At 44.7% G+C, this 26,890-nt stretch overlaps 1 protein-coding gene across 1 annotated transcript in view; it reads right to left on the reverse strand.

Moving 5' to 3' along the window:
* Positions 1-26,890, reverse strand: part of LOC135543069 (glutamate receptor ionotropic, NMDA 3B-like) — a 114,319-nt gene that overhangs the window by 15,867 nt on the left and 71,562 nt on the right. Inside the window, exons 7-13 of the mRNA XM_064970165.1 lie at positions 12,056-12,567; positions 11,801-11,943; positions 8,479-8,598; positions 8,091-8,226; positions 7,652-7,752; positions 7,044-7,190; positions 5,981-6,126 (exon numbers count right to left, since the gene is read on the reverse strand). Of these exons, the coding sequence (XP_064826237.1) occupies positions 5,981-6,126; positions 7,044-7,190; positions 7,652-7,752; positions 8,091-8,226; positions 8,479-8,598; positions 11,801-11,943; positions 12,056-12,567 (1,305 nt within the window). The remainder of the gene's footprint in view (positions 1-5,980; positions 6,127-7,043; positions 7,191-7,651; positions 7,753-8,090; positions 8,227-8,478; positions 8,599-11,800; positions 11,944-12,055; positions 12,568-26,890) is intronic.

Here is a 26,890-nt window from a genome sequence, read left to right on the forward strand (position 1 = left end):
GACATTAGGCTGTGCTCTCTGACCAGCCTCTTCCATTATAACACCATGGTTTCCAACACTGTGGACCTGTTTTACATTAGGCTGTACTCTCCGACCAGCCTCTTCCATTGTAACACCATGGTTTATAACACTGTGGACCTGTTGACATTAGGCTGTACTCTCCGACCAGCCTCTTCCATTATAACACCATGGTTTATAACACTGTGGACCTGTTTACATTAGGCTGTACTCTCTGACCAGCCTCTTCCATTGTAAGACCAAGGTTTATAACACTGTGGACCTGTTTACATTAGGCTGTACTCTCCGACCAGCCTCTTCCATTATAACACCATGGTTTATAACACTGTGGACCTGTTTACATTAGGCTGTACTCTCTGTCCAGCCTCTTCCATTATAACACCATGGTTTATAACACTGTGGAGCTGTTTACATTAGGCTGTACTCTCCGACCAGCCTCTTCCATTATAACACCATGGTTTATAACACTGTGGACCTGTTTACATTAGGCTGTACTCTCTGTCCAGCCTCTTCCATTATAACACCATGGTTTATAACACTGTGGACCTGTTTACATTAGGCTGTACTCTCCGACCAGCCTCTTCCATTATAACACCATGGTTTATAACACTGTGGACCTGTTTACATTAGGCTGTACTCTCCGACCAGCCTCTTCCATTATAACACCATGGTTTATAACACTGTGGACCTGTTTACATTAGGCCGTACTCTCCGACCAGCCTCTTCCATTATAACACCATGGTTTATAACACTGTGGACCTGTTTACATTAGGCTGTACTCTCCGACCAGCCTCTTCCATTATAACACCATGGTTTATAACACTGTGGACCTGTTTACATTAGGCTGTACTCTCCGACCAGCCTCTTCCATTATAACGCCATGGTTTATAACACTGTGGACCTGTTTTACATTAGGCTGTACTCTCCGACCAGCCTCTTCCGTTATAACACCATGGTTTATAACACTGTGGACCTGTTTTACATTAGGCTGTACTCTCCGACCAGCCTCTTCCGTTATAACACCATGGTTTATAACACTGTGGACCTGTTTACATTAGGCTGTACTCTCCGACCAGCGACTTCCATTATAACACCATGGTTTATAACACTGTGGACCTGTTGACATTAGGCTGTACTCTCCGACCAGCCTCTTCCATTATAACACCATGGTTTATAACACTGTGGACCTGTTGACATTAGGCTGTACTCTCCGACCAGCCTCTTCCATTATAACACCATGGTTTATAACACTGTGGACCTGTTTACATTAGGCTGTACTCTCCGACCAGCCTCTTCCATTATAACACCATGGTTTATAACACTGTGGACCTGTTTACATTAGGCTGTACTCTCTGACCAGCCTCTTCCATTATAACACCATGGTTTATAACACTGTGGACCTGTTTACATTAGGCTGTACTCTCCGACCAGCCTCTTCCATTATAACACCATGGTTTATAACACTGTGGACCTGTTTACATTAGGCTGTACTCTCTGTCCAGCCTCTTCCATTATAACACCATGGTTTATAACACTGTGGACCTGTTTACATTAGGCTGTACTCTCTGTCCAGCTTTTTCCATTGTAAGACCATGTTTTATAACACTGTGGACCTGTTTACATTAGGCTGTACTCTCCGACCAGCCTCTTCCATTATAACACCATGGTTTATAACAATGTGGACCTGTTAACAACAGGCTGTACTCTCTGTCCAGCCTCTTCCATTATAACACCATGGTTTTTAACACTGTGGACCTGTTTACATTAGGCTGTACTCTCTGTCCAGCCTCTTCCATTATAACACCATGGTTTATAACACTGTGGACCTGTTGACATTAGGCTGTGCTCTCTGACCAGCCTCTTCCATTATAACACCATGGTTTCCAACACTGTGGACCTGTTTTACATTAGGCTGTACTCTCCGACCAGCCTCTTCCATTATAATACCATGGTTTATAACACTGTGGACCTGTTAACAACAGGCTGTACTCTCTGTCCAGCCTCTTCCATTATAACACCATGGTTTATAACACTGTGGACCTGTTGACATTAGGCTGTGCTCTCTGACCAGCCTCTTCCATTATAACACCATGGTTTCCAACACTGTGGACCTGTTTTACATTAGGCTGTACTCTCCGACCAGCCTCTTCCATTATAATACCATGGTTTATAACACTGTGGACCTGTTGACATTAGGCTGTACTCTCCGACCAGCCTCTTCCATTATAACACCATGGTTTATAACACTGTGGACCTGTTTACATTAGGCTGTACTCTCTGACCAGCCTCTTCCATTGTAAGACCAAGGTTTATAACACTGTGGACCTGTTTACATTAGGCTGTACTCTCCGACCAGCCTCTTCCATTATAACACCATGGTTTATAACACTGTGGACCTGTTTACATTAGGCTGTACTCTCTGTCCAGCCTCTTCCATTATAACACCATGGTTTATAACACTGTGGACCTGTTTACATTAGGCTGTACTCTCCGACCAGCCTCTTCCATTATAACACCATGGTTTATAACACTGTGGACCTGTTTACATTAGGCTGTACTCTCTGTCCAGCCTCTTCCATTATAACACCATGGTTTATAACACTGTGGACCTGTTTACATTAGGCTGTACTCTCCGACCAGCCTCTTCCATTATAACACCATGGTTTATAACACTGTGGACCTGTTTACATTAGGCTGTACTCTCCGACCAGCCTCTTCCATTATAACACCATGGTTTATAACACTGTGGACCTGTTGACATTAGGCTGTACTCTCCGACCAGCCTCTTCCGTTATAACACCATGGTTTATAACACTGTGGACCTGTTTACATTAGGCTGTACTCTCCGACCAGCCTCTTCCATTATAACACCATGGTTTATAACACTGTGGACCTGTTGACATTAGGCTGTACTCTCCGACCAGCCTCTTCCATTATAACACCATGGTTTATAACACTGTGGACCTGTTGACATTAGGCTGTACTCTCCGACCAGCCTCTTCCATTATAACACCATGGTTTATAACACTGTGGACCTGTTTACATTAGGCTGTACTCTCCGACCAGCCTCTTCCATTATAACACCATGGTTTATAACACTGTGGACCTGTTTACATTAGGCTGTACTCTCCGACCAGCCTCTTCCATTATAACACCATGGTTTATAACACTGTGGACCTGTTTACATTAGGCTGTACTCTCCGACCAGCCTCTTCCATTATAACACCATGGTTTATAACACTGTGGACCTGTTTACATTAGGCTGTACTCTCTGTCCAGCCTCTTCCATTATAACACCATGGTTTATAACACTGTGGACCTGTTTACATTAGGCTGTACTCTCTGTCCAGCCTCTTCCATTGTAAGACCATGGTTTATAACACTGTGGACCTGTTTACATTAGGCTGTACTCTCCGACCAGCCTCTTCCATTATAACACCATGGTTTATAACACTGTGGACCTGTTAACAACAGGCTGTACTCTCTGTCCAGCCTCTTCCATTATAACACCATGGTTTATAACACTGTGGACCTGTTTACATTAGGCTGTACTCTCTGTCCAGCCTCTTCCATTATAACACCATGGTTTATAACACTGTGGACCTGTTGACATTAGGCTGTGCTCTCTGACCAGCCTCTTCCATTATAACACCATGGTTTCCAACACTGTGGACCTGTTTTACATTAGGCTGTACTCTCCGACCAGCCTCTTCCATTATAATACCATGGTTTATAACACTGTGGACCTGTTAACAACAGGCTGTACTCTCTGTCCAGCCTCTTCCATTATAACACCATGGTTTATAACACTGTGGACCTGTTGACATTAGGCTGTGCTCTCTGACCAGCCTCTTCCATTATAACACCATGGTTTCCAACACTGTGGACCTGTTTTACATTAGGCTGTACTCTCCGACCAGCCTCTTCCATTATAATACCATGGTTTATAACACTGTGGACCTGTTGACATTAGGCTGTACTCTCCGACCAGCCTCTTCCATTATAACACCATGGTTTATAACACTGTGGACCTGTTGACATTAGGCTGTACTCTCTGTCCAGCCTCTTCCATTATAACACCATGGTTTATAACACTGTGGACCTGTTTACATTAGGCTGTACTCTCCGACCAGCCTCTTCCGTTATAACACCATGGTTTATAACACTGTGGACCTGTTTACATTAGGCTGTACTCTCCGACCAGCCTCTTCCATTGTAACACCATGGTTTATAACACTGTGGACCTGTTTACATTAGGCTGTACTCTCCGACCAGCCTCTTCCATTATAACACCATGGTTTATAACACTGTGGACCTGTTGACATTAGGCTGTACTCTCCGACCAGCCTCTTCCATTATAACACCATGGTTTATAACACTGTGGACCTGTTTACATTAGGCTGTACTCTCTGACCAGCCTCTTCCATTGTAAGACCAAGGTTTATAACACTGTGGACCTGTTTACATTAGGCTGTACTCTCCGACCAGCCTCTTCCATTATAACACCATGGTTTATAACACTGTGGACCTGTTTACATTAGGCTGTACTCTCTGTCCAGCCTCTTCCATTATAACACCATGGTTTATAACACTGTGGACCTGTTTACATTAGGCTGTACTCTCCAACCAGCCTCTTCCATTATAACACCATGGTTTATAACACTGTGGACCTGTTTACATTAGGCTGTACTCTCTGTCCAGCCTCTTCCATTATAACACCATGGTTTATAACACTGTGGACCTGTTTACATTAGGCTGTACTCTCCGACCAGCCTCTTCCATTATAACACCATGGTTTATAACACTGTGGACCTGTTTACATTAGGCTGTACTCTCCGACCAGCCTCTTCCATTATAACACCATGGTTTATAACACTGTGGACCTGTTGACATTAGGCTGTACTCTCCGACCAGCCTCTTCCATTATAACACCATGGTTTATAACACTGTGGACCTGTTTACATTAGGCTGTACTCTCCGACCAGCCTCTTCCATTTTAACACCATGGTTTATAACACTGTGGACCTGTTTACATTAGGCTGTACTCTCCGACCAGCCTCTTCCATTATAACACCACGGTTTATAACACTGTGGACCTGTTGACATTAGGCTGTACTCTCCGACCAGCCTCTTCCGTTATAACACCATGGTTTATAACACTGTGGACCTGTTTACATTAGGCTGTACTCTCCGACCAGCCTCTTCCATTGTAAGACTATGGTTTATGACATGGTCCACAATTGTGGCTCTGATTTCATCAGGGACTCTTATTCTTTGCCTTCTAACTCTTCCTCTATTATGTCTTCCCCTAACACCACCACCACGCATTCTTACATATCTTCTTATTTCTCTTCCACCAGCATGTAACTGCTGTTCAGCGTTGTGATGTTCCTCCATGTTCATAAAGGGTAGTGATTGTGCTGTGGGCAAGCTCCATATATATGCTTCCAAACTTGAGTGGTTGATTGGTAAGATTGTGATTCCTATTGCATCACTATGTCACCTGGCAGGTAATTTGCCCATTTAGCAGACATCACAAACATTCCATGTCGTAGATATTTATGGGATATACATGTATGTCTGACAGATTTTGATCATTGAATGGATCATTTTGACTGCGACGGCTCACACCATGACAGAATGTTTAGAAGTTGTGAAGACAATTTCCCCGAGAATCAACTCAGCTTTATCAGCAAGCCATGTGCGTGTAATTATCGTGCAAATTGTAGACAATTGTACTTCCTCTTTTGCATGTCCCAAAACATGCAGAAACGAATTGTTCAGAGATTTGAACTTGATGTTTTGAAAAAAAATATTCTAATTTGAGAATTGAGCCAAAGCGATTGAGAAAATCTGTAAACGCCTGGAGACGTGGGGGAATTAAGAGTAAATGAAATATATTAGCATAACACCACACCAGGGTAACTGGTTGGTTAGCCAACAGACTGTGTGTGGCTCTTACTTCAACATGTCCACTCCGTCTGGTGTGGTGGGTTGGTTGTAACGTCTCATGTAGTCATGCATAGCAGAGAAACTCTTCCTCATGTAGTCCTCTGCAGAGCTCTCTCTGACTGTCCCAAACCTGAACCCACGGGATGGGTGGTGCAGCTGGGGGGACAGGGAGAGGGGGAGAGGGGGGGGGGAGAGGAGGGAGGAAGAGGGAGATTCTTTTAAGGTAAAGAGAATACATTAAGAAAAGGAGGGTGATATGCATATCCGTAAATTGAGAACACTGGTACAGGTATTCCACATGAAGAAATGAGAGGCCCGTACACAGAATATTGCTTCTCCCCAGTGGGAGAACGTTACAATATTTCAACTCCAACAGTCTTCGTCATGTCTGACAGGTCTCTGTCACGCCCTGGTCTATATTTATTATGTTATCTTCATTTATTGGGTCAGGCCAGGGTGGGACATGGGTTTATTTGTAGTGTGTTTCGTCTTGGGGTTGTGTGGGGTGTATAGATTAGTCTATGGCTGCCTGAGGCGGTTCTCAATCAGAGTCAGGTGATTATCGTTGTCTCTGATTGGGAACCATATTTAGGTAGCCTGGGTTTCACTGTGTGTTTGTGGGTGATTGTTCCTGTCTCTGTGTTTGTTGCACCAGTCAGGGCTGTTTCGGTTTTCGACGTTTGTTGTTTTGTGTTGTTCGTGTTCTTCATCATTAAAGATGTATCGAACGAACCACGTTGCATTTTGGTCCGATCCTTATTCCACCTCTTCGTCAGAGAAGGAGGTAGAAGAAAGCCGTTACAGTATCAAAGCTAAAACATTGTATTTTTGGTTTCAGGAGTAAACCAGTGGTGGGAGAAGCAATATTCTGTGTAAGGGTCTCTCTCTTTTGTATTCACAAGGAGAACACATTTAACTTATTGTCTGAATCCTATCAGCTACTGTAACTATCCCTGATCCAGTCTGTGTGTGTGTGTCTGTGTTTGCATGTAAGTGCGTGCGTGTGTGTGTACGTATGTGTGCGTACATGCCTACCTGTCTGTGTGCGCACCACCGTGTGTGTGTGTGTATACCTTCTCGTCATGAATCCCAGACACCTGTTCAAAGGTTTTCTCCCCCACCATGACAGCAGCCAGGTTAGCTGTATAACTGGACAACACCAGCAGACAGAAGATGGCCCACAGGTTCATCAGGAACCTACTGGTCCAACACTTAGGAGTCTGGAGAGGAGGGAGAGAGATGGAGGGGGAGAGAGAGAGGGAGGGAAGGATGGAGAGAGAGAGAAAGAGGGAGGGAAGGATGGAGAGAGAGAAATAGTAGAGAGAGATAGAGATACATAGGTAGAGAGAGAGAGAGAGAGAGAGAGAGAGACAGAGACAGAGACAGAGAGAGAGGTAGATGGAGGGAGGGGGAGATAGATGGAGGGAGGGGGAGAGAGAGAAAGAGAGGGAGATGGAGGGAGGGGTGAGAGAGAAAGAGGGAGGGAAGGATGGATGGAGAGATAGAGAGAGAGAGAGAATGGGAGGAAGAGAGAAAGAGACAGAGAGACAGAGTGTGAGAGAGAGAGAGAGACAGAGAGAGAGAGAGAAGACATATTTGGTTAATTTGATTATTCAAACCTCCCCCTCCATCTTTCCCCCTCCTCCCTCCCATTATTCCTCCCTCCTCCCTCCCACAGTACCTTAGTAGCGACAGTGCGTCCAAACAGGATGGCGTAGCAGAGGTTGAGGGCTGAGGAGTAGGAGAACACTCTGAGTCTGTTCCTGCCATGAGGAGTCATACCTGGATCAACACAACACAGGAGTCAGCTGTGTGTGTGTGTGTGTGTGTGTGTGTGTGTGTGTGTGTGTGTGTGTGTGTGTGTGTGTGTGTGTGTGTGTGTGTGTGTGTGTGTGTGTGTGTGTGTGTGTGTGTGTGTGTGTGTGTGTGTGTGTGTGTGTGCGTGCATGCGTGCGTGCGTGCGTGCATGCATATATAACAAGCAGAGTTGTAAAGGTCCCAACCACACACAGCTGTGTGTGTAGATGAGTCATAGCAGTATCCACTGAGATTTAGGTCACAGACTAATAACATGACAGGCCTTGGATGACAGGCCATAAATGGTATTTTAGTTTTCTCACCAAAGGGGCTGTTCCACTCATAGACGGTGAGGAAAAGTGCAGTAAGATGAAGAGTGACGAAGATGCCCACCCACATGGACCAATGGAGAGGCCACATGAAGGCCCCAATAGGGGCTGATGTGTCTTGGCTACGCACCTTGTAGTCAAGACACACATAAACACACATTATAAACTGTATGTCTACACACACACACACATACATATGCACGCTTGTAGGTACACAGGCACGCAGGCACACACACACACACACACACACACACACACACACACACACACACACACACACACACACACACACACACACACACACACACACACACACACACACACACACACACACACACACACACACACACACACACACACACACACACACACACACACTCACCAGTATCCCCAGAGAGGTAGAGTAGAATGGAGAGGTGAAGTCTATAACTCTGCTCCTGGCTGAGTTGATGGAGAATGATGTCACAGCCATGTCTGCTGTTCCACTCAGCAGGTCTCCCACCTAATATGAGAAACCAGAAACATCTACAGCCTTCAGAAGACTCTGTTCACATGCATTTACAGTTTTTTTGGATTGTGTACACACTAATATCAAAAGTAGTACACTATTAGCAAAACCTTACACTCAAGAAGCAAAACATCAGCCCATATTTGCACAACTATAAGCACATTGTCAACCTCACACTTGTTGCAAAACTCTACACACAGTGATTTGCAAAACACTAAACACACTTAACATACATTACACACAAAAATCTATTGTGAAATCACATCCTTGCAATACCAAAGCACTGACTGTGAAATTACCACACCGTCCAACCAATTGGTTCAACACAGTCATCAGATGTGCAAACACTTGTTTGCTTAATTGTAGACACACCAATCAGATGTATAAGCATTATAAAAAGCAGCAGGTGAGTTAATCGGTCTTCAAGCACAATGGAAAGAGTCAGAGAAAGAGTAAGACGAGGAGGAGGAGGAGGACGAGGACGATGAGGAGGAGGACGAGGAGAACGAGGAGAACGAGGAGGACGAGGACGACGAGGACGAGGAGAACGAGGAGGAGATGAGGAGGACGAGGAGGAGGATGAGGAGGAGGAGGAAGGGGAGGAAGAGGAAGACAAGAAGGTGCTCAAAGAGGACACTGGTTGACCACGTTGTCAACCACGGCCTGACGCTGAGGGAGGCTGGACTGCGAGTACAGCCAAATCTAAGCCGATATACAGTGGCAAGTGTGATGAGAACATTACAACTGGAAAATAGGTATCGTCAAAATATCATCATATCAAAAACATCTGCACGGTTTCAGTAACTGCTTACAGTACTGTATTATATGCACTATCAGCACTTCTGTTACCTTTTCCTGTAAAATTACTGTACTATTGTATACTGTTTTTTTTCTACATAGGATTGAGGGTCAGGGACGACAAAGGGGAAGGCCTCCTATGTTCACAGAACAGCAAGAGAGGGAGATAGTAAACATGGTTTTGGCCAACAATGCTATAACACTCAAGCAGCTTCAAGCTAACATTGTCAATAACCATGCCATTTTCAACGATATCCATCAGGTCTCAACATCAACACTGGCACGCATCCTTAAAAAAAACATATTCAAATGAAGCAAATTTATCGAGTGCCTTTCGAGCGCAATTCCGAAAGGGTGAAACGACTGCAGCATGATTATGCAGAGGTGTGTATTCACTTTAACAGTGTGATCTTGCATACTGTCTCATAATCTTTTACTGTACTGTAATATGTATACTAGATCTACACCAGACTGTTTTTCAGAGAGTTTTACAAATGGATGGAGAGTTCATTTACGTAGATGAGGCTGGGTTCAACCTGACGAGAACACGAAGGAGAGGAAGAAACATCATTGGCCACAGGGCTATAGTCAATGTCCCAGGGCAATGTGGGGGTAATATAACACTCTGTGCAGCCATTACACAGAATGGGGTCCTCCACCGCCATGCCCATATGGGCCCTTACAACACAACACTCATACTTACATTCTTGGACCAATTGCACAACATAACAGCAGCAAATCAAATCGATCATATGCAATACACTGTTGTCTGGGACAATGTGTCTTTCCACCGCTCTGCTCTGGTTCAGAACTGGTTTCAGCAACATCCACATTTCACCGTCCTGTATCTTCCACCATACTCTCCATTCCTCAACCCTATAGAAGAGTTTTTCTCTGCATGGCGGTGGAAGGTATATGATCTCCGTCTCCAGGCTGAGGTACCCCTCATCCAAGCCATGGAGGAGGCCTGTGACCAGATGGAGGTAGCAGAAATGCAAGGATGGATTCGTCATTCAAGACGTTTCTTTCCAAGGTGTCTTGCTAATGACAACATTGCCTGCGATGTTGATGAAATTCTCTGGCCAGATCCAGCTAGGCGAAGAGACAATGTGTAGTTATTTATTTATTTTTTAGAACTTACAATACGTAAAGTGACGTTTGGTTACAGTATTATGAATCTCCATGTCAACATTTTGGACGTGTTGAGAAATAAATGAGTTTCTTCAGTCTGAAACATTGGTCTTGTGTAGTGTTTGGTGAATTTACATTATATTTGTACTTTGTTGATAGTAGCATACTCTCATCATAGGGAAGTAGAAGTGCTAAAAGTGTTTTAGGTTTATCACAGCAGAGTGTAACTCGTGCAAACAGAGTATAGTAATGTGAAACGTGTGTGTTTCATATGGTAACAAAGTGTGGTTTTTAAAAAGAAGTGTATAGTTTTTACAAGTGTTTAATTTTGCAAAGGATCTGTAGTGTTTTGCTAATTGGGTGTGTGGTTGTGCTAATTGTGTGTAGTGTTTTGAAAACACGGGCCCTGTTTGGAAAATCAATCAAAAAAACTGAAACAATCCTTCTGCAAACATTGCTCTTGGTAAACAATCATGTCAAATATTCATGCAATCATATATAATATTATACAAAGAAACTATTGAAGACAGACAGACAGACAGGCAGACAGACAGACAGGCAGACAGACAGACAGGCAGACAGACAGGCAGGCAGGCAGGCAGGCAGACAGACAGACAGACAGACAGACAGACAGGCAGACAGACAGACAGACAGACAGACAGACAGGCAGGCAGGCAGGCAGACAGACAGACAGACAGACAGACAGACAGGCAGGCAGGCAGGCAGACAGACAGGCAGGCAGGCAGGCAGGCAGACAGGCAGGCAGACAGACAGACAGGCAGACAGACAGACAGACAGACAGACAGGCAGGCAGGCAGGCAGACAGACAGACAGACAGACAGACAGGCAGGCAGGCAGACAGACAGACAGGCAGGCAGGCAGGCAGGCAGACAGGCAGGCAGACAGACAGACAGGCAGACAGACAGACAGACAGACAGACAGACAGGCAGGCAGGCAGGCAGGCAGGCAGGCAGGCAGGCAGGCAGACAGACAGACAGACAGACAGACAGGCAGGCAGGCAGACAGGCAGGCAGGCAGGCAGGCAGACAGGCAGGCAGGCAGGCAGGCAGGCAGGCAGACAGACAGGCAGGCAGGCAGGCAGGCAGGCAGGCAGGCAGACAGACAGACAGACAGGCAGGCAGACAGACAGACAGACAGACAGACAGACAGACAGACAGACAGACAGACAGACAGATAGATAGATAGATAGATAGATAGATAGATAGATAGATAGATAGATAGATAGATAGATGGGTAGATGACGTACCAGACCGGTCCACCTCCCAGTGCTGCTCATCGCTCCGTACTTCCCGTCTCCCACGATGTAAAGGTCAAAGGTGAACTTCAGGTCCTCCGACAGCTTCTCCAACAGGTCAATAACATAACCATAGCAACACTTCCGCTGGTCCTCTGTTGGGTCTGGGGTTGTGGTCAAGACAGAACAGGGACAGGAAGGATCAGTCCTGGTCTACTGGTCCTCCAGTGATGTACTGTAGGTATTGTGTACTGTAGGTATACTCACTGTGGTCAGTAGTGGTAGTAGTTGTATTGGTCTGGTGCAGGTGACTGAACAGTGAGTCCAGTAGATCTGAGCGGTTAGTTCTAGGGTCCAGACACAGCTGACCAGCGGGACACAGCCCATCCTCATCTACCTCTCTAGTGAACACGAAGGGATGCTCCACCAGGGTCACGACCCTTAATCTTCGGCCCGCCATCTGTAGCCCTGGCCTCCATCTCCCTCCAGGACTGTTGTCTCTGTCCCTATCCCCTCTCTGGACCCCAAAACCAGACCCGGACCCTGTCCTCCTCCCCGGGCCTAGCCCCAGGCCAGCCCCGACCCCCAGCCCCAACACCCCCTCGTCCAGCTGTAGGCGCCCGGTGGTCCAGTGGGCCACGGTGACCCAGGACGGCTGGCCAAGAGGACCTCTCTTCAGGCTCCACACGTGGTACAGCTGGGAGGAGAGGACCTGGGAGAGAGCAGGTGCCACACGGACCGTGCCCGTAGAACCCTGGAACGACGTGTTGGAGAGGAACCTGAAGAGGAGAGAGAGACAGAGAGAAAGAGAGTGAGTGTGTGTGAGAGAGAGAGATAGAGAGAGTAGAGAGAGAGAGTAGAGAGAGAGTAGAGAGAGAGTAGAGAGAGAGAGAGGGTGAGTGAGTGAGTGAGTGAGAGAGAGAGAGAGAGAGAGAGTAGAGAGAGAGAAGAGACAGAGTAGAGAGAGAGAGAGAGAGAGCGAGAGAGAGAGTGGGTGAGTGAGTGAGTGAGTGAGTGAGTGAGTGAGTGAGTGAGTGAGTGAGTGAGTGAGTGAGTGAGTGAGTGAGTGAGTGAGAGAGAGAGAGAGAGAGAGAGTCCAGAGAGAGAGGTCACGAGTTAGAGAGAGAGGTCACTATCAGATGAGCTCCTGCATTTTTCAGCATTTTCTTTAAAAAAAATAGGATAGGAGTTAGATAAACTTGGATTTTTTGTCAGGAACACATACTGGATTCTACCCTCTACAACATAACCCCCACTTCAAATCAAACCTTAAAACCTACAACCTGATTTTGGACGGAATTACGGAATCACCTGGAAGGTTCACAACTACCAAGATTTATTTCTCTATACAGCAAATTCTCTGGAAAACAACAGAAACCTGAAAACCCCATCCAACCTGGAACTGAGTGAGTAATGCTTAGTCTGAAACTATATTTTAAAAGCCAAAAGCCAAGAAGAAAAATACACAAAATTACTTTATAAGGACTGAATTCTAAAATAATTCTGCCAAGCTTGATACAGCTTCAACTAGCACTGACGTGTCAAATAAATAAAAAAGTGAGAGGTGTCAAAGCCCATTAGCCCAACAATGGCAGGAGAGTCACACAGTCTACCCCAACCAAATGGAGAGGCCTTAGAGGCTCCCTCCCGCTGTTCAGAGGTAATTAAAATACAGTACCCTTTGCATGTAAAGAATGATAAGTCAAGAAAAGATTACAAAATTAAGCTCCTTATGGAAAATCAAGAGACACTTTTTGCTGACTATTACAAAAATGGGAACATCAGCAACCTTATCTTCCACACAAACCATCCCCTGGCATGGCACAGTGCTATATTAGCACACTACCCCTTTGTTAAGAGAGGGGGGGTTAACGAGGGGTGGAAACTCAGAATACTTGATAACGAGGACTCTGAGTCAAGTAATATAAATATCTATAAGTCCGGAACAGTAATGGTACAGAGTAACCCCAAACAGTTTCAGCTGGACTTTCACCTAATCAAATAATTAGTCCAGCAGGAGAAGCTCTCCCTTGATAAAGATACCCCCACACCGAGCGGGTCAGACCAGACGTCTTCACTATGTAACCCCACAGACGAGCAACCCCCAGAGGAGAGTCAACCTCCCAGCACAGATTACCACTCCCTCATTGAAATGAAGGACAAATTCACCCAGCTGGAGATAAGGCAGGTGGAGCTGGAACAGCAGGTGATTACACTTCAGTCAGCACAGACCCAGACAACAGCCCAGCACAACAACAGCCCCTTAACCAGACCAGGAGAGCTGGAGGTGGACAGAGATATATCTGCACTTTGGACAGTGGTGAGACAAATACAACAGGAGAAAGAGGAGCAGAACAGAGCACTAGAGGAGAGTATCAGACTGCTGGTGGAGGAGAGGTTGAGGGGGATGGAGGAGAGGGTGAGGGGGATGGAGGAGAGGTTGAGGGGGACGGCGTGTGACAGAGAACAACCCACTAGAGAGGTGGCCACCCCCACAGAGAAGCCAGCAGAACAGCCCACCTCAGCACCCAACAAAAGTCTCGACACCACAGCAGAACAGTCCACACCAGACCCTGACCATAGAGTCGACATCACAGCAGAACAGACAAATGAAGAACCCCAAGCCCAGCGGCTCTCACCCCCTCTGAGCACCCCCCTGTCAGCCACCCTGATAGCCCTTCTGACAACCCCCCCACACCCACTGAGGACAAACACAAGACACAGATTGTACTACTTATGGACTAAAATGGGAAATACATAGAAGAAAAAAAACTTTTTCCCAAACACAGTGTGTCTAAACTCTGGTGTCCAAACACCCAGCGCGCCCTAGACCTTCTGTCTGAGGCCAAACTAGGCTCACCCAGCCACATAATAATACACACAGGCACAAACGACCTGAGGGCACAGCAGGAAAGAGTGGCCACAGCACTGAAGGGAGTGATTGAAAAGGCTTCTTCTACTTTCCCCAACGCACAAGTGGTTATCTCCACCCTGCTACCACGAAAAGACTTCCACCCTGCCACAATACAGTATTTCAGTATACAGTATTTCCCTTGACTGTGCCTCAAAACCAAACGTTTTCCTGGCCCACCACTCCACCCTGGACTTGAACAGCTTCTATGACCAGGTCCACCTCTACAATGCATCAGTGCCCATCTTTGCCCGAACTCTAAAGGACATCGCTCTCAAACGTATCCCCAACACTTCACAAAGGAGCAACAGATCAATAGACACCCCACCCAGACCAGCGAGACACCCTCCCAGACCTGCAGAACCCCCCTGGACCTACACATAGAGGACCCACGCCAAGAGGAATTACATCCAGACCACCGCACACCCAGACACATCCACACCCCTACCCCAACCAATCAACACCCCCCCACGTCAACCATGCCCACACCCCATTTAGGCCCCCTCAGATCAGACCTGTGCCACTCCTGCCCACCCCATGCACCTCACGCCCGCAAAGAGGGCCTCAACATGGAAGCCACACATACGCCCAGGTAGTGAGCGGGCAAACAGTCCCAACCCCCACTCTCACACTCGCCCAAGCCAATGGCATGTACCAGATGCTCAGCAGGCTCTGCTCACACTTACTGGCCTGAGGCCAAACCACGACCAACAACATTGGACACTTTATGGAACAAAAAGCCTTTGCTATTTCATCCTGGAATATCCAAGGCCTGAGGTCATCTGCCTTTGGCCTGAAGAGCAGAAACCCGGACTTCACCAAAGAAATCGGTAATACAGACATTGTCATCCTGCAAGAAACCTGGTATAGAGGAGACAGACCCACTGGATGCCCTCTAGGTTACAGAGAGCTGGTAGTCCCATCCACCAAACTACCAGGTGTGAAACAGGGAAGGGACTCATGGGGTATGCTAATTTGGTATAGAGCAGACCTAACTCACTCCATTAAATTAATCAAAACAGGAACATTCTACATTTGGCTAGAAATTCAAAAGGAAATTATCCTAACAGAGAAAAATGTCCTCCTGTGTGCTACCTATATCCCCCCACTAGAATCCCCATATTTTAATGAAGACAGCTTCTCCATCCTGGAGGGGGAAATCAATCATTTCCAGGCCCAGGGACATGTACTAGTCTGTGGCGACCTAAATGCCAGAACCGGACAAGAACCTGACACCCTCAGCACACAGGGGGACAAACACCCGCCTGGAGGTGACAGCATTCCCTCCCCCGTATGTCCCCCTAGGCACAACTATGACAACATAACCAACAAAAACGGGTCACAACTCCTGCAGCTCTGTCGCACGCTGGGTATGTACATAGTCAATGGTAGGCTTCGAGGGGACTCCTATGGTAGGTACACCTATAGCTCATCTCTTGGCAGTAGTACTGTAGACTACTTTATCACTGACCTCAACCCAGAGTCTCTCAGAGCGTTCACAGTCAGCCCACTGACACCCCTATCAGACCACAGCAAAATCACAGTCTCCTAAACAGAGCAATACTCAATCATGAGGCATCAAAGCCAAAGGAACTGAGTAACATTAAGAAATGCTATAGATGGAAGGAATGCAGTTTGGAAACCTACCAAAAAACAATTAGGCAACAACAAATTCAATCCCTTTTAGACAATTTCCTGGGTAAAACGTTCCACTGTAATAGTGAAGGTGTAAACTTGGCAGTAGAAAATCTTAACAGTATATTTGACCTCTCAGCTTCCCTATCAAATCTAAAAATCCCAAATAGAAAACCGAAGAAAATTAACAACAATGACAAATGGTTTGATGAAGAATGCAAAAATCTAAGAAAGAAATTGAGAAACCTGTCCAACCAAAAACATAGAGACCTGGAAAACCTGAGTCTACGCCTTCACTATGGTGAATCACTAAAACAATACAGAAATACACTACGGAAAAAGAAGGAACAGCATGTCAGAAATCAGCTCAATGTAATTGAAGAATCCATAGACTCTAACCACTTCTGGGAAAATTGGAAAACACTAAACAAACAACAACACAAAGAATTATCTATCCAAAATGGAGATGTATGGGTAAACCACTTCTCCAATCTTTTTGGCTCTATAACAAAGAATAAAGAGCAAAAACATATACATGATCAAATACAGATCTTAGAATCAACTATTAAAGACTACCAGAACCCACTGGATTCTCCAATTAGATTGAATGAGTTACAGGACAAAATAAAAACCCTCCAACCCAAAAAGGCCTGTGGTGTTGATGGCATCCTCAATGAAATGATCAAATATACAGACAACAAATTCCAATTGGCTATACTAAAACTCTTTAACATCATCCTTAGCTCTGGCATCTTCCCCAATATTTGGAACCAAGGACTGATCACCCCAATCCCCAAAAATGGAGACAAATTTGACCCCAATAACTACCGTGGAATATGCGTCAACAGTAACCTTGGGAAAATCCACTGCATTATCATTAACAGCAGACTCGTACACTTCCTCAATGAAAACAATGTACTGAGCAAATGTCAAATTGGCTTTTTACCAAATTACCGTACAACAGACCATGTATTCACCCTGCACACCCTAATTGACAACCAAACAAACCAAAACAAAGGCAAAGTCTTCTCATGCTTTGTTGATTTCAAAAAAGCCTTCGACTCAATTTGGCATGAGGGTCTGCTATACAAACTGATGGGAAGTGGTGTTGGGGGTAAAACATACGACATCATAAAATCCATGTACACAAACAACAAGTGTGCGGTTAAAATTGGCAAAAAACACACAAATTTCTTCACACAGGGTCGTGGGGTTAGACAGGGATGCAGCTTAAGCCCCACCCTCTTCAACATATATATCAATGAACTGGTGTGGGCACTAGAAAAGTCTGCAGCACCTGGCCTCACCCTACTAGAATCTGAAGTCAAATGTCTGCTGTTTGCTGATGATCTGGTGCTTCTGTCACCAACCAAGGAGGGCTTACAGCAGCACCTAGATCTTATGCACAGATTCTGTCAGACCTGGGCCCTGACAGTAAATCTCAGTAAGACCAAAACAATGGTGTTCCAAAAAAGGTCCAGTCACCAGGACCACAAATACAAATTCCATCTAGACACTGTTGCCCTAGAGCACACAAAAAACTATACATACCTTGGCCTAAACATCAGCGCCACAGGTAACTTCCACAAAGCTGTGAACGATCTGAGAGACAAGGCAAGAAGGGCATTCTATGCCATCAAAAGGAACATACATTTCAACATACCAATTAGGATTTGGCTAAAAATACTTGAATCAGTCATAGAGCCCATTGCCCTTTATGGTTGTGAGGTCTGGGGTCCGCTCACCAACCAAGACTTCACAAAATGGGACAAACACCAAATTGAGACTCTGCACGCAGAATTCTGCAAAAATATCCTCCGTGTACAACGCAGAACACCAAATAATGCATGCAGAGCAGAATTAGGCCGATACCCACTAATGATCAAAATCCAGAAAAGAGCTGTTAAATTCTATAACCACCTAAAAGGAAGCGATTCCCAAACCTTCCACAACAAAGCCATCACCTACAGAGAGATGAACCTGGAGAAAAGTCCCCTAAGCAAGCTGGTCCTGGGGCTCTGTTCACAAACACACCCTACAGAGCCCCATGACAGCAGCACAATTAGACCCAACCAAATCATGAGAAAACAAAAAGATAATTACTTGACACATTGGAAAGAATTAACAAAAAAACAGAGCAAACTAGAATGCTATTTGGCCCTACACAGAGAGTACACAGCGGCAGAATGTCTGACCACTGTGACTGACCCAAAATTAAGGAAAGCTTTGACTATGTACAGACTCAGTGAGCATAGCCTTGGTATTGAGAAAGGCCGCCATAGGCAGACATGGCTCTCAAGAGAAGACAGGCTATGTGCTCACTGCCCACAAAATGAGGTGGAAACTGAGCTGCACTTCCTAACCTCCTGCCCAATGTATGACCATATTAGAGAGACATATTTCCCTCAGATTACACAGATCCACAAAGAATTCGAAAACAAATCCAATTTTGAAAAACTCCCATATCTACTGGGTGAAATTCCACAGTGTGCCATCAGAGCAGCAAGATTTGTGACCTGTTGCCACGAGAAAAGGGCAACCAGTGAAGAACACGCACCATTGTAAATACAACCCATATCTATGCTTATTTATTTATCTTGTGTCCTTTACCATTTGTACATTGCAAAAACACTGTATATATATATATATATATATATATATATATATATATATATATATATATATATATATATATATATATATATAATATGACATTTGTAATGTCTTTATTGTTTTGAAACTTCTGTATGTGTGATGTCTACTATTTTTATTGTTTATTCCACTTTATATATTATCTACCTTACTTGCTTTGGCAATGTTAACACATGTTACCCATGCCAATAAAGCCCCTTGAATTGAATTGAATTGAATTGAGAGAGAGAGAGAGAGAGAGAGAGAGATTATTATCTACCCCACTTGCTTTGGCAATCTTAACACATGTTTCCCATGCCAATAAAGCCCCTTGAATTGAATTGAATTGAGTGAGTGAGTGAGTGAGTGAGTGAGTGAGTGAGTGAGTGAGTGAGTGAGTGAGTGAGTGAGAGAGAGAGAGAGAGAGAGAAAGGGAGAGAGAGGGGGAGAGAGAGAAAGAGAGACAGAGAGAGAAAAAGTTATAGTTTGAACATGTAGATAGACACAGTCTGTTCTTTCAGATTGGCCGGGTGTAATAATTGGTTGGCTGTTCCAGTCAGTCTCATTATTTTAAGTTAATGCAGTAGAGAGAGAAATTCTGTCTATCTGCCCACGCACATGCACGCATGCAAGCACACACACACACACACACACACACACACACACACACACACACACACACACACACACACACACACACACACACACACACACACACACACACACACACACACACACACACACACACACACACACACACACACACACACACACACACACACACACACACACACACACATACTATGAGTTAATGCAGTTCATTGTGGTTGTTTCTATCTATCTGGCCCCACCATCATTACTATTCCACTCAGTCTCCACCCAGTCCTAGTGCTGCTTTACCATGGAATACATTGGTACGCACAATTAACTCTCACACATATATCTGTTCTGGGGTGTCTGGATATTGGGGTGTCTGATGTCTTGATATTAACCATGCATGGATTCTGGGGCGATGTCTGGGTCATTGGTTAGTCATTGGCCGATGTTGAGGTTATCGGTTGATTGTTGGGCAATGTCTGGGTCATTGGTTAGTCATTGGCCGATGTTTAGGTTATCGGTTGATTGTTGGGCGATGTCTGGGTCATTGGTTAGTCATTGGCCGATGTTGAGGTTATCGGTTGATTGTTGGGCGATGTCTGGGTCATTGGTTAGTCATTGGCCGATGTTGAGGTTATCGGTTGATTGTTGGGCGATGTCTGGGTCATTGGTTAGTCATTGGCCGATGTTTAGGTTATCTGTTGATTGTTGGGCGATGTCCGGGTCATTGGTTAGTCATTGGCCGATGTTGAGGTTATCTGTTGATTGTTGGGCGATGTCCGGGTCATTGGTTAGTCATTGGCCGATGTTTAGGTTATCTGTTGATCGTTGGGCGATGTCTGGGTCATTGGTTAGTCATTGGCCGATGTTGAGGTTATCGGTTGAACTTTGGGATGATGTCTGAATATTAACCATGCAGGGATCATTGGCTTAAGTCTGCAAGTTCAAATGGTTCATTAAAACTCCTAAAACTGTTTCACATTTCAAAGTGCTCTATGTGTGTGTGTGTGTGTGTGTTTGTGTGTAACTGGAGAGTGTGTGTGACTGATGGTGACTTCCTTCCATTAACTCTGACAGCAGAGGAGGAAACATTAAAACTATGAATTAATACTAAGGTCGTTAACCCACCTCTACCCTCCACTCTGCACTGAATATCAATGTACCTATAGAGTGTGTGTCCTGTTTACAGCCCAACTGACTCATCAGATGTCAGACTGGTTACAGACCCCCCCCCTCTCTCTCCCTCTGTCCTCTCTCCCCCTCTATCTCTCTATCTCTCTGTCCTTCTTGCTCTCTCTCTCTCTTCAGTTGATTTGGCAGCTGTGTCTATTGAAGAGCTGTATGGTCAATCTCACTTAGATAACAACACCCTGTTTTATCTCCTCTCCTCTTCTCCCATTTCCTCTCCTTGTCTTTTCCTCTCTCCTTTCCCCTCCCCTCTCTCCTTTACTCACTCTATTCCTCTGCTCCTCTCTCCTTTCTTCTCCTCCTCTCTCCCTTCCTCTCCTCCTCTCTCCTTTCCTCTCCTCCTCTCTCCGTTCCTCTCCTCCTCTCTCCTTTCCTCTCCTCCTCTCTCCTCCTCTCTCCTCCTCTCTACTTTACTCACTCCATTCCTCGTCTCCTCACTCCGTTCCTCTCCTCCTCTCTCCTTTCCTCTCCTCCTCTCTCCTTTCCTCTCCTCCTCTCTCCTTTCCTCTCCTCCTCTCTCCTCCTCTCTCCTTTCCTCTCCTCCTCTCTCCTCCTCTCTACTTTACTCCCTCCATTCCTTGTCTCCTCACTCCGTTCCTCTCCTCCTCTCTCCTTTCCTCTCCTCCTCTCTCCTTTCCTCTCCTCCTCTCTCCTTTCCTCTCCTCCTCTCTCTCTCCTCCTCTCTCCTTTCCTCTCCTCCTCTCTCGTCCTCTCTCCTCCTCTCTACTTTACTCACTCCATTCCTCGTCTCCTCACTCCGTTCCTCTCCTCCTCTCTCCTTTCCTCTCCTCCTCTCTCCTTTCCTCTCCTCCTCTCTCCTTTCCTCTCCTCCTCTCTCCTTTCCTCCTATCTCCTTCCTCTCCTTCTCCTCTTTCACCCCACTCTATAATGTGGGTAGAAGTGTTGTAGTAGAATGTTGTTGTTCTAAACAGAAAGAAGGCCGATCAACAGCGTGTAGCTTCACAAACTTTGGTGAGAAAACGTAAAGACCATTTATGCTTCTTTCAGAATCCAAGGCCTGTCATGTTATTAGTCTGTAACCTAAATCTCAGTGGATACTGCTATGACTTACAGCAATGTCATCATATACAGTCGTGGCCAAAAGTTTTGAGAATGACACAAATATTAATTTCCACAATGTCTGCTGCCTCAGTGTCTAGATATTTGTGTCAGATGTTACTATGGAATACTGAAGTATAATTACAAGCATTTCATAAGTGTCAAAGGCTTTTATTGAAAATTACATGAAGTTGATGCAAAGAGTCAATATTTGCAGTGTTGACCCTTCTTTTTCAAGACCTCTGCAATCCTCCCTGGCATGCTGTCAATTAACTTCTGGGCCACATCCTGACTGATGGCAGCCCATTCTTGCATAATCAATGCTTGGAGTCTGTCAGAATTTGTGGTTTTTGTTTGTCCACCCACCTCTTGAGGATTGACCACAAGTTCTCAATGAGATTAAGGTCTGGGAGTTTCCTGGCCATGGACCCAAAATATCAACGTTTTGTTCCCCGAGCCACTTAGTTATTTTTTTTGCCTTATGGCACGGTGCTCCATCGTGCTGGAAAAGGCATTGTTTGTCACCAAACTTTTCCTGGATGTTTGGGAGAAGTTGCTCTCGGAGGATGGGTTGGTACCATTCTTTAGTCATGGCTGTGTTCTTAGGCAAAATTGTGAGTGAGCCCACTCCCTTGGCTGAGAAGCAACCCCATGCATGAATGGTCTCAGTATGCTTTACTGTTGGCATGACACAGGACTGATAGTAGCGCTCTCCTCGTCTTCTCCGGACAAGCTTTTGTCCAGATGCCCCAAACAATCAGAAAGGGGATTCATCAGAGAAAATGACTTTACCCGAGTCCTCAGCAATCCAATCCCTGTACCTTTTGCAGAATATCAGTCTGACACTGATGTTTTTCCTGGAGAGAAGTAGCTTCTTTGCTGCCCTTCTTGACACCAGGCCATCCTTCAAAAGTCTTCACCTCACTGTGCGTGCAGACCACCCTCCTTTTGAAGATTCCAGTCTGTTATTCGAACTCAATAAGTATGACAGAGTGATCTCTAGCCGTGTCCTCGTCAACACTCACACCTGTGTTAACGAGAGAATCCTAACATGATGTCAGCTGGTCCTGTTGTGGCAGGGCTGAAATGCAGTGGAAATGTTTTTGGGGGATTCAGTTAATTTGCTTGGCAAAGAGGGACTTGGCAATTCATTGCAATTCATCTGATCACTCTTCATAACATTCTGGAGTATATGCAACTTGCCATCATACAAACTGAGGCAGCAGCCTTGTGAAAATTAATATTTTCATTCTCAAAACCTTTGGCCATGACTGTACACACACAGCTTGGGTGGATGGGACCTTTACAACTCTGTTTGTCATTGTGATCCTACACAGACAGACAGACAGACAGACAGACAGACAGACAGACAGACAGACAGACAGACAGACAGACAGACAGACAGACAGACAGACAGAGTATCTGTAATCTGGCTATATTTCCAACAAACTCCCCAAGTGATTGTAGGATTAACTCTGAAAAAGCCCTGCTTCCTTTCCTCATTTCCCCCCGCACTCCAACCCTCCATCTATACCTCTCTCCCTCAGGCATTCCAGTACGTTGCAATACACGCGGGCCCTGTTAGACAGAACACTGGCTCTATTTATGTAAAGCTGTCAGACAGAACTGGCTCTATCTATGTAAAGCTGTCAGACAGAACACTGGCTCTATCTATGTAAAGCTGTCAGACAGAACACTGGTTCTATCTAGGTAAAGCTGTCAGACAGAACACTGGCTCTCTCTATGTAAAGCTGTCAGACAGAGCAAAGGCTCTATCTAGGTAAAGCTGTCAGAGAGAACACTGGCTGTATCTATGTAAAGATGTCACAAACAACACTGGCTCTATCTATGTAACGATGTCAGACAGAACACTGGCTCTATCTATGTAACGATGTCAGACAGAACACTGGCTCTATCTATGTAAAGATGTCACAAACAACACTGGCTCTATCTATGTAAAGCTGTCAGATAGAACACTGGCTCTATCTATGTAAAGCTGTCAGACAGAACACTGGTTCTATCTAGGTAAAGATGTCACAAACAACACTGGCTCTATCTATGTAACGATGTCATACAGAACACTGGCTCAATCTATGTAACGATGTCATACAGAACACTGGCTCTATCTATGTAAAGATGTCAGACAGAACACTGGCTCTATCGAGGTAAAGCTGTCAGACAGAACACTGGATTTATCTAGGTAAAGATGTTGACAGAACACTGGATCTATCTAGGTAAAGATGTTGACAGAACACTGGCTCGATCTATGTAAAGCTGTCAGACAGAACACTGGCTCTATCTATGTAAATATGTCACAAACAACACTGGCTCTATCTATGTAAAGATGTCAGACAGAACACTGGCTCTATCTATGTAAATATGTCACAAACAACACTGGCTCTGTCTATGTAAAGATGTCAGACAGAACACTGGCTCTATCTATGTAAAGCTGTCAGAAAGAACACTGGCTCTATCTATGTAAAGCTGTCAGACAGAACACTGGCATTATCTATGTAAAGCTGTCAGACAGACCACTGGCTCTATCTATGTAAAGCTGTCAGACAGAACACTGGCATTATCTATGTAAAGCTGTCAGACAGACCACTGGCTGTATCTATGTAAAGCTGCCAGACAGAACACTGGCTCTATCAAGGTAAAGATGTCACAAACAACACTGGCTCTATCTATGTAAATATGTCATGAACAACACTGGCTCTATCTATGTAAAAATGTCAGACAGAACACTGGTTCTATCTAGGTAAAGATGTCATGAACAACACTGGCTCTATCTATGTAAAAATGTCAGACAGAACACTGGTTCTATCTATGTAAAGCTGTCAGACAGAACACTGGCTCTATCTAAAGATGTCGCAAACAACACTGGCTCTATCTATGTAAAGCTGTCAGACAGAACACTGGCTTTATCTCGGTAAAGCTGTCAGAAAGAACACTGGTTCTATCTATGTAAAGCTGTCAGACAGAACACTGGCTCTATCTATGTAAAGATGTCACAAACAACACTGGCTCTATCTATGTAATGATGTCAGACAGAACACTGGCTCTATCTATGTAAAGATGTCACAAACAACACTGGTTCTATTTTTTAATTTTTTTTTTTACCTTTATTTAACCAGGCAAGTCAGTTAAGAACTAATTCTTATTTTCAATGACGGCCTGGGAACAGTGGCTTAACTGCCTGTTCAGGGGCAGAACGACAGATTTTGTACCTTTGTACCTTGTCAGCTCGGGGGTTTGAACTCTCAACCTTGTGGTTACTAGTCCAACGCTCTAACCACTAGACTACACTGCCGCCCTATCTATGTAAAGCTGTCAGACAGAACACTGGTTCTATCTAGGTAAAGATGTCACAAACAACACTGGCTCAATCTATGTAACGATGTCAGACAGAACACTGGCTCTATCTAGGTAAAGATGTTGACAGAACACTGGATCTATCTAGGTAAAGATGTTGACAGAACACTGGCTCTATCTAGGTAAAGATGTCACAAACAACACTGGCTCTATCTATGTAAAAATGTCAGACAGAACACTGGCTCTATCTATGTAAAGATGTCACAAACAACACTGGCTCTATCTATGTAAAAATGTCAGACAGAACACTGGCTCTATCTATGTAAAGATGTCACAAACAACACTGGCTCTATCTATGTAAAAATGTCAGACAGAACACTGGTTCTATCTAGGTAAAGATGTCACAAACAACACTGGCTCTATCTATGTAAAGATGTCAAAAACAACACCGGCTCTATCTATGTAAAGATGTCAGACAGAACACTGGTTCTATCTATGTAAAGATGTCACAAACAACACTGGCTCTATCTATGTAAAGCTGTCAGACAGAACACTGGTTCTATCTATGTAAAGTTGTCAGACAGAACACTGGCTCTATCTATGTAAAGCTGTCAGACAGAACACTGGTTCTATCTATGTGAAGCTGTCAGACAGAACACTGGCTCTATCTATGTAAAGCTGTCAGACAGAACACTGGTTCTATCTAGGTAAAGATGTCACAAACAACACTGGCTCTATCTATGTAAAGATGTCAAAAACAACACCGGCTCTATCTATGTAACGATGTCAGACAGAACACTGGTTCTATCTAGGTAAAGATGTCACAAACAACACTGGCTCTATCTATGTAAAGATGTCAAAAACAACACCGGCTCTATCTATGTAAAGATGTCAGACAGAACACTGGTTCTATCTATGTAAAGATGTCACAAACAACACTGGCTCTATCTATGTGAAGCTGTCAGACAGAACACTGGCTCTATCTATGTAAAGTTGTCAGACAGAACACTGGCTCTATCTATGTAAAGCTGTCAGACAGAACACTGGTTCAATCTATGTGAAGCTGTCAGACAGAACACTGGCTCTATCTATGTAAAGCTGTCAGACAGAACACTGGCTGCATCTATGTAAAGCTGTCAGACAGAACACTGGCTCTATCTAGGTAAAGATGTCACAAACAACACTGGCTCTGTCTATGTAAAGCTGTCAGACAGAACACTGGCTCTATCTATGTAAAGATGTCACAAACGAAACTGGCTCTATCTATGTAAAGCTGTCAGACAGAACACTGGTTCTATCTATGTAAAGCTGTCAGACAGAACACTGGCTCTATCTAGGTAAAGATGTCGCAAACAACACTGGTTCTATCTATGTAAAGCTGTCAGACAGAACACTGGTTCTATCTATGTAAAGATGTCACAAACAACACTGGCTCTATCTATGTAAAAATGTCAGACAGAACACTGGATCTATCTAGGTAAAGATGTTGACAGAACACTGGCTCTATCTAGGTAAAGATGTCACAAACAACACTGGCTCTATCTATGTAAAAATGTCAGACAGAACACTGGCTCTATCTATGTAAAGATGTCAAAAACAACACCGGCTCTATCTATGTAAAGATGTCAGACAGAACACTGGTTCTATCTATGTAAAGATGTCACAAACAACACTGGCTCTATCTATGTAAAGCTGTCAGACAGAACACTGGTTCTATCTATGTAAAGTTGTCAGACAGAACACTGGCTCTATCTATGTAAAGCTGTCAG

Source organism: Oncorhynchus masou, chromosome 7, assembly GCF_036934945.1.
Source record: "Oncorhynchus masou masou isolate Uvic2021 chromosome 7, UVic_Omas_1.1, whole genome shotgun sequence".
Classification (NCBI taxonomy): Eukaryota; Metazoa; Chordata; class Actinopteri; order Salmoniformes; family Salmonidae; genus Oncorhynchus; species Oncorhynchus masou.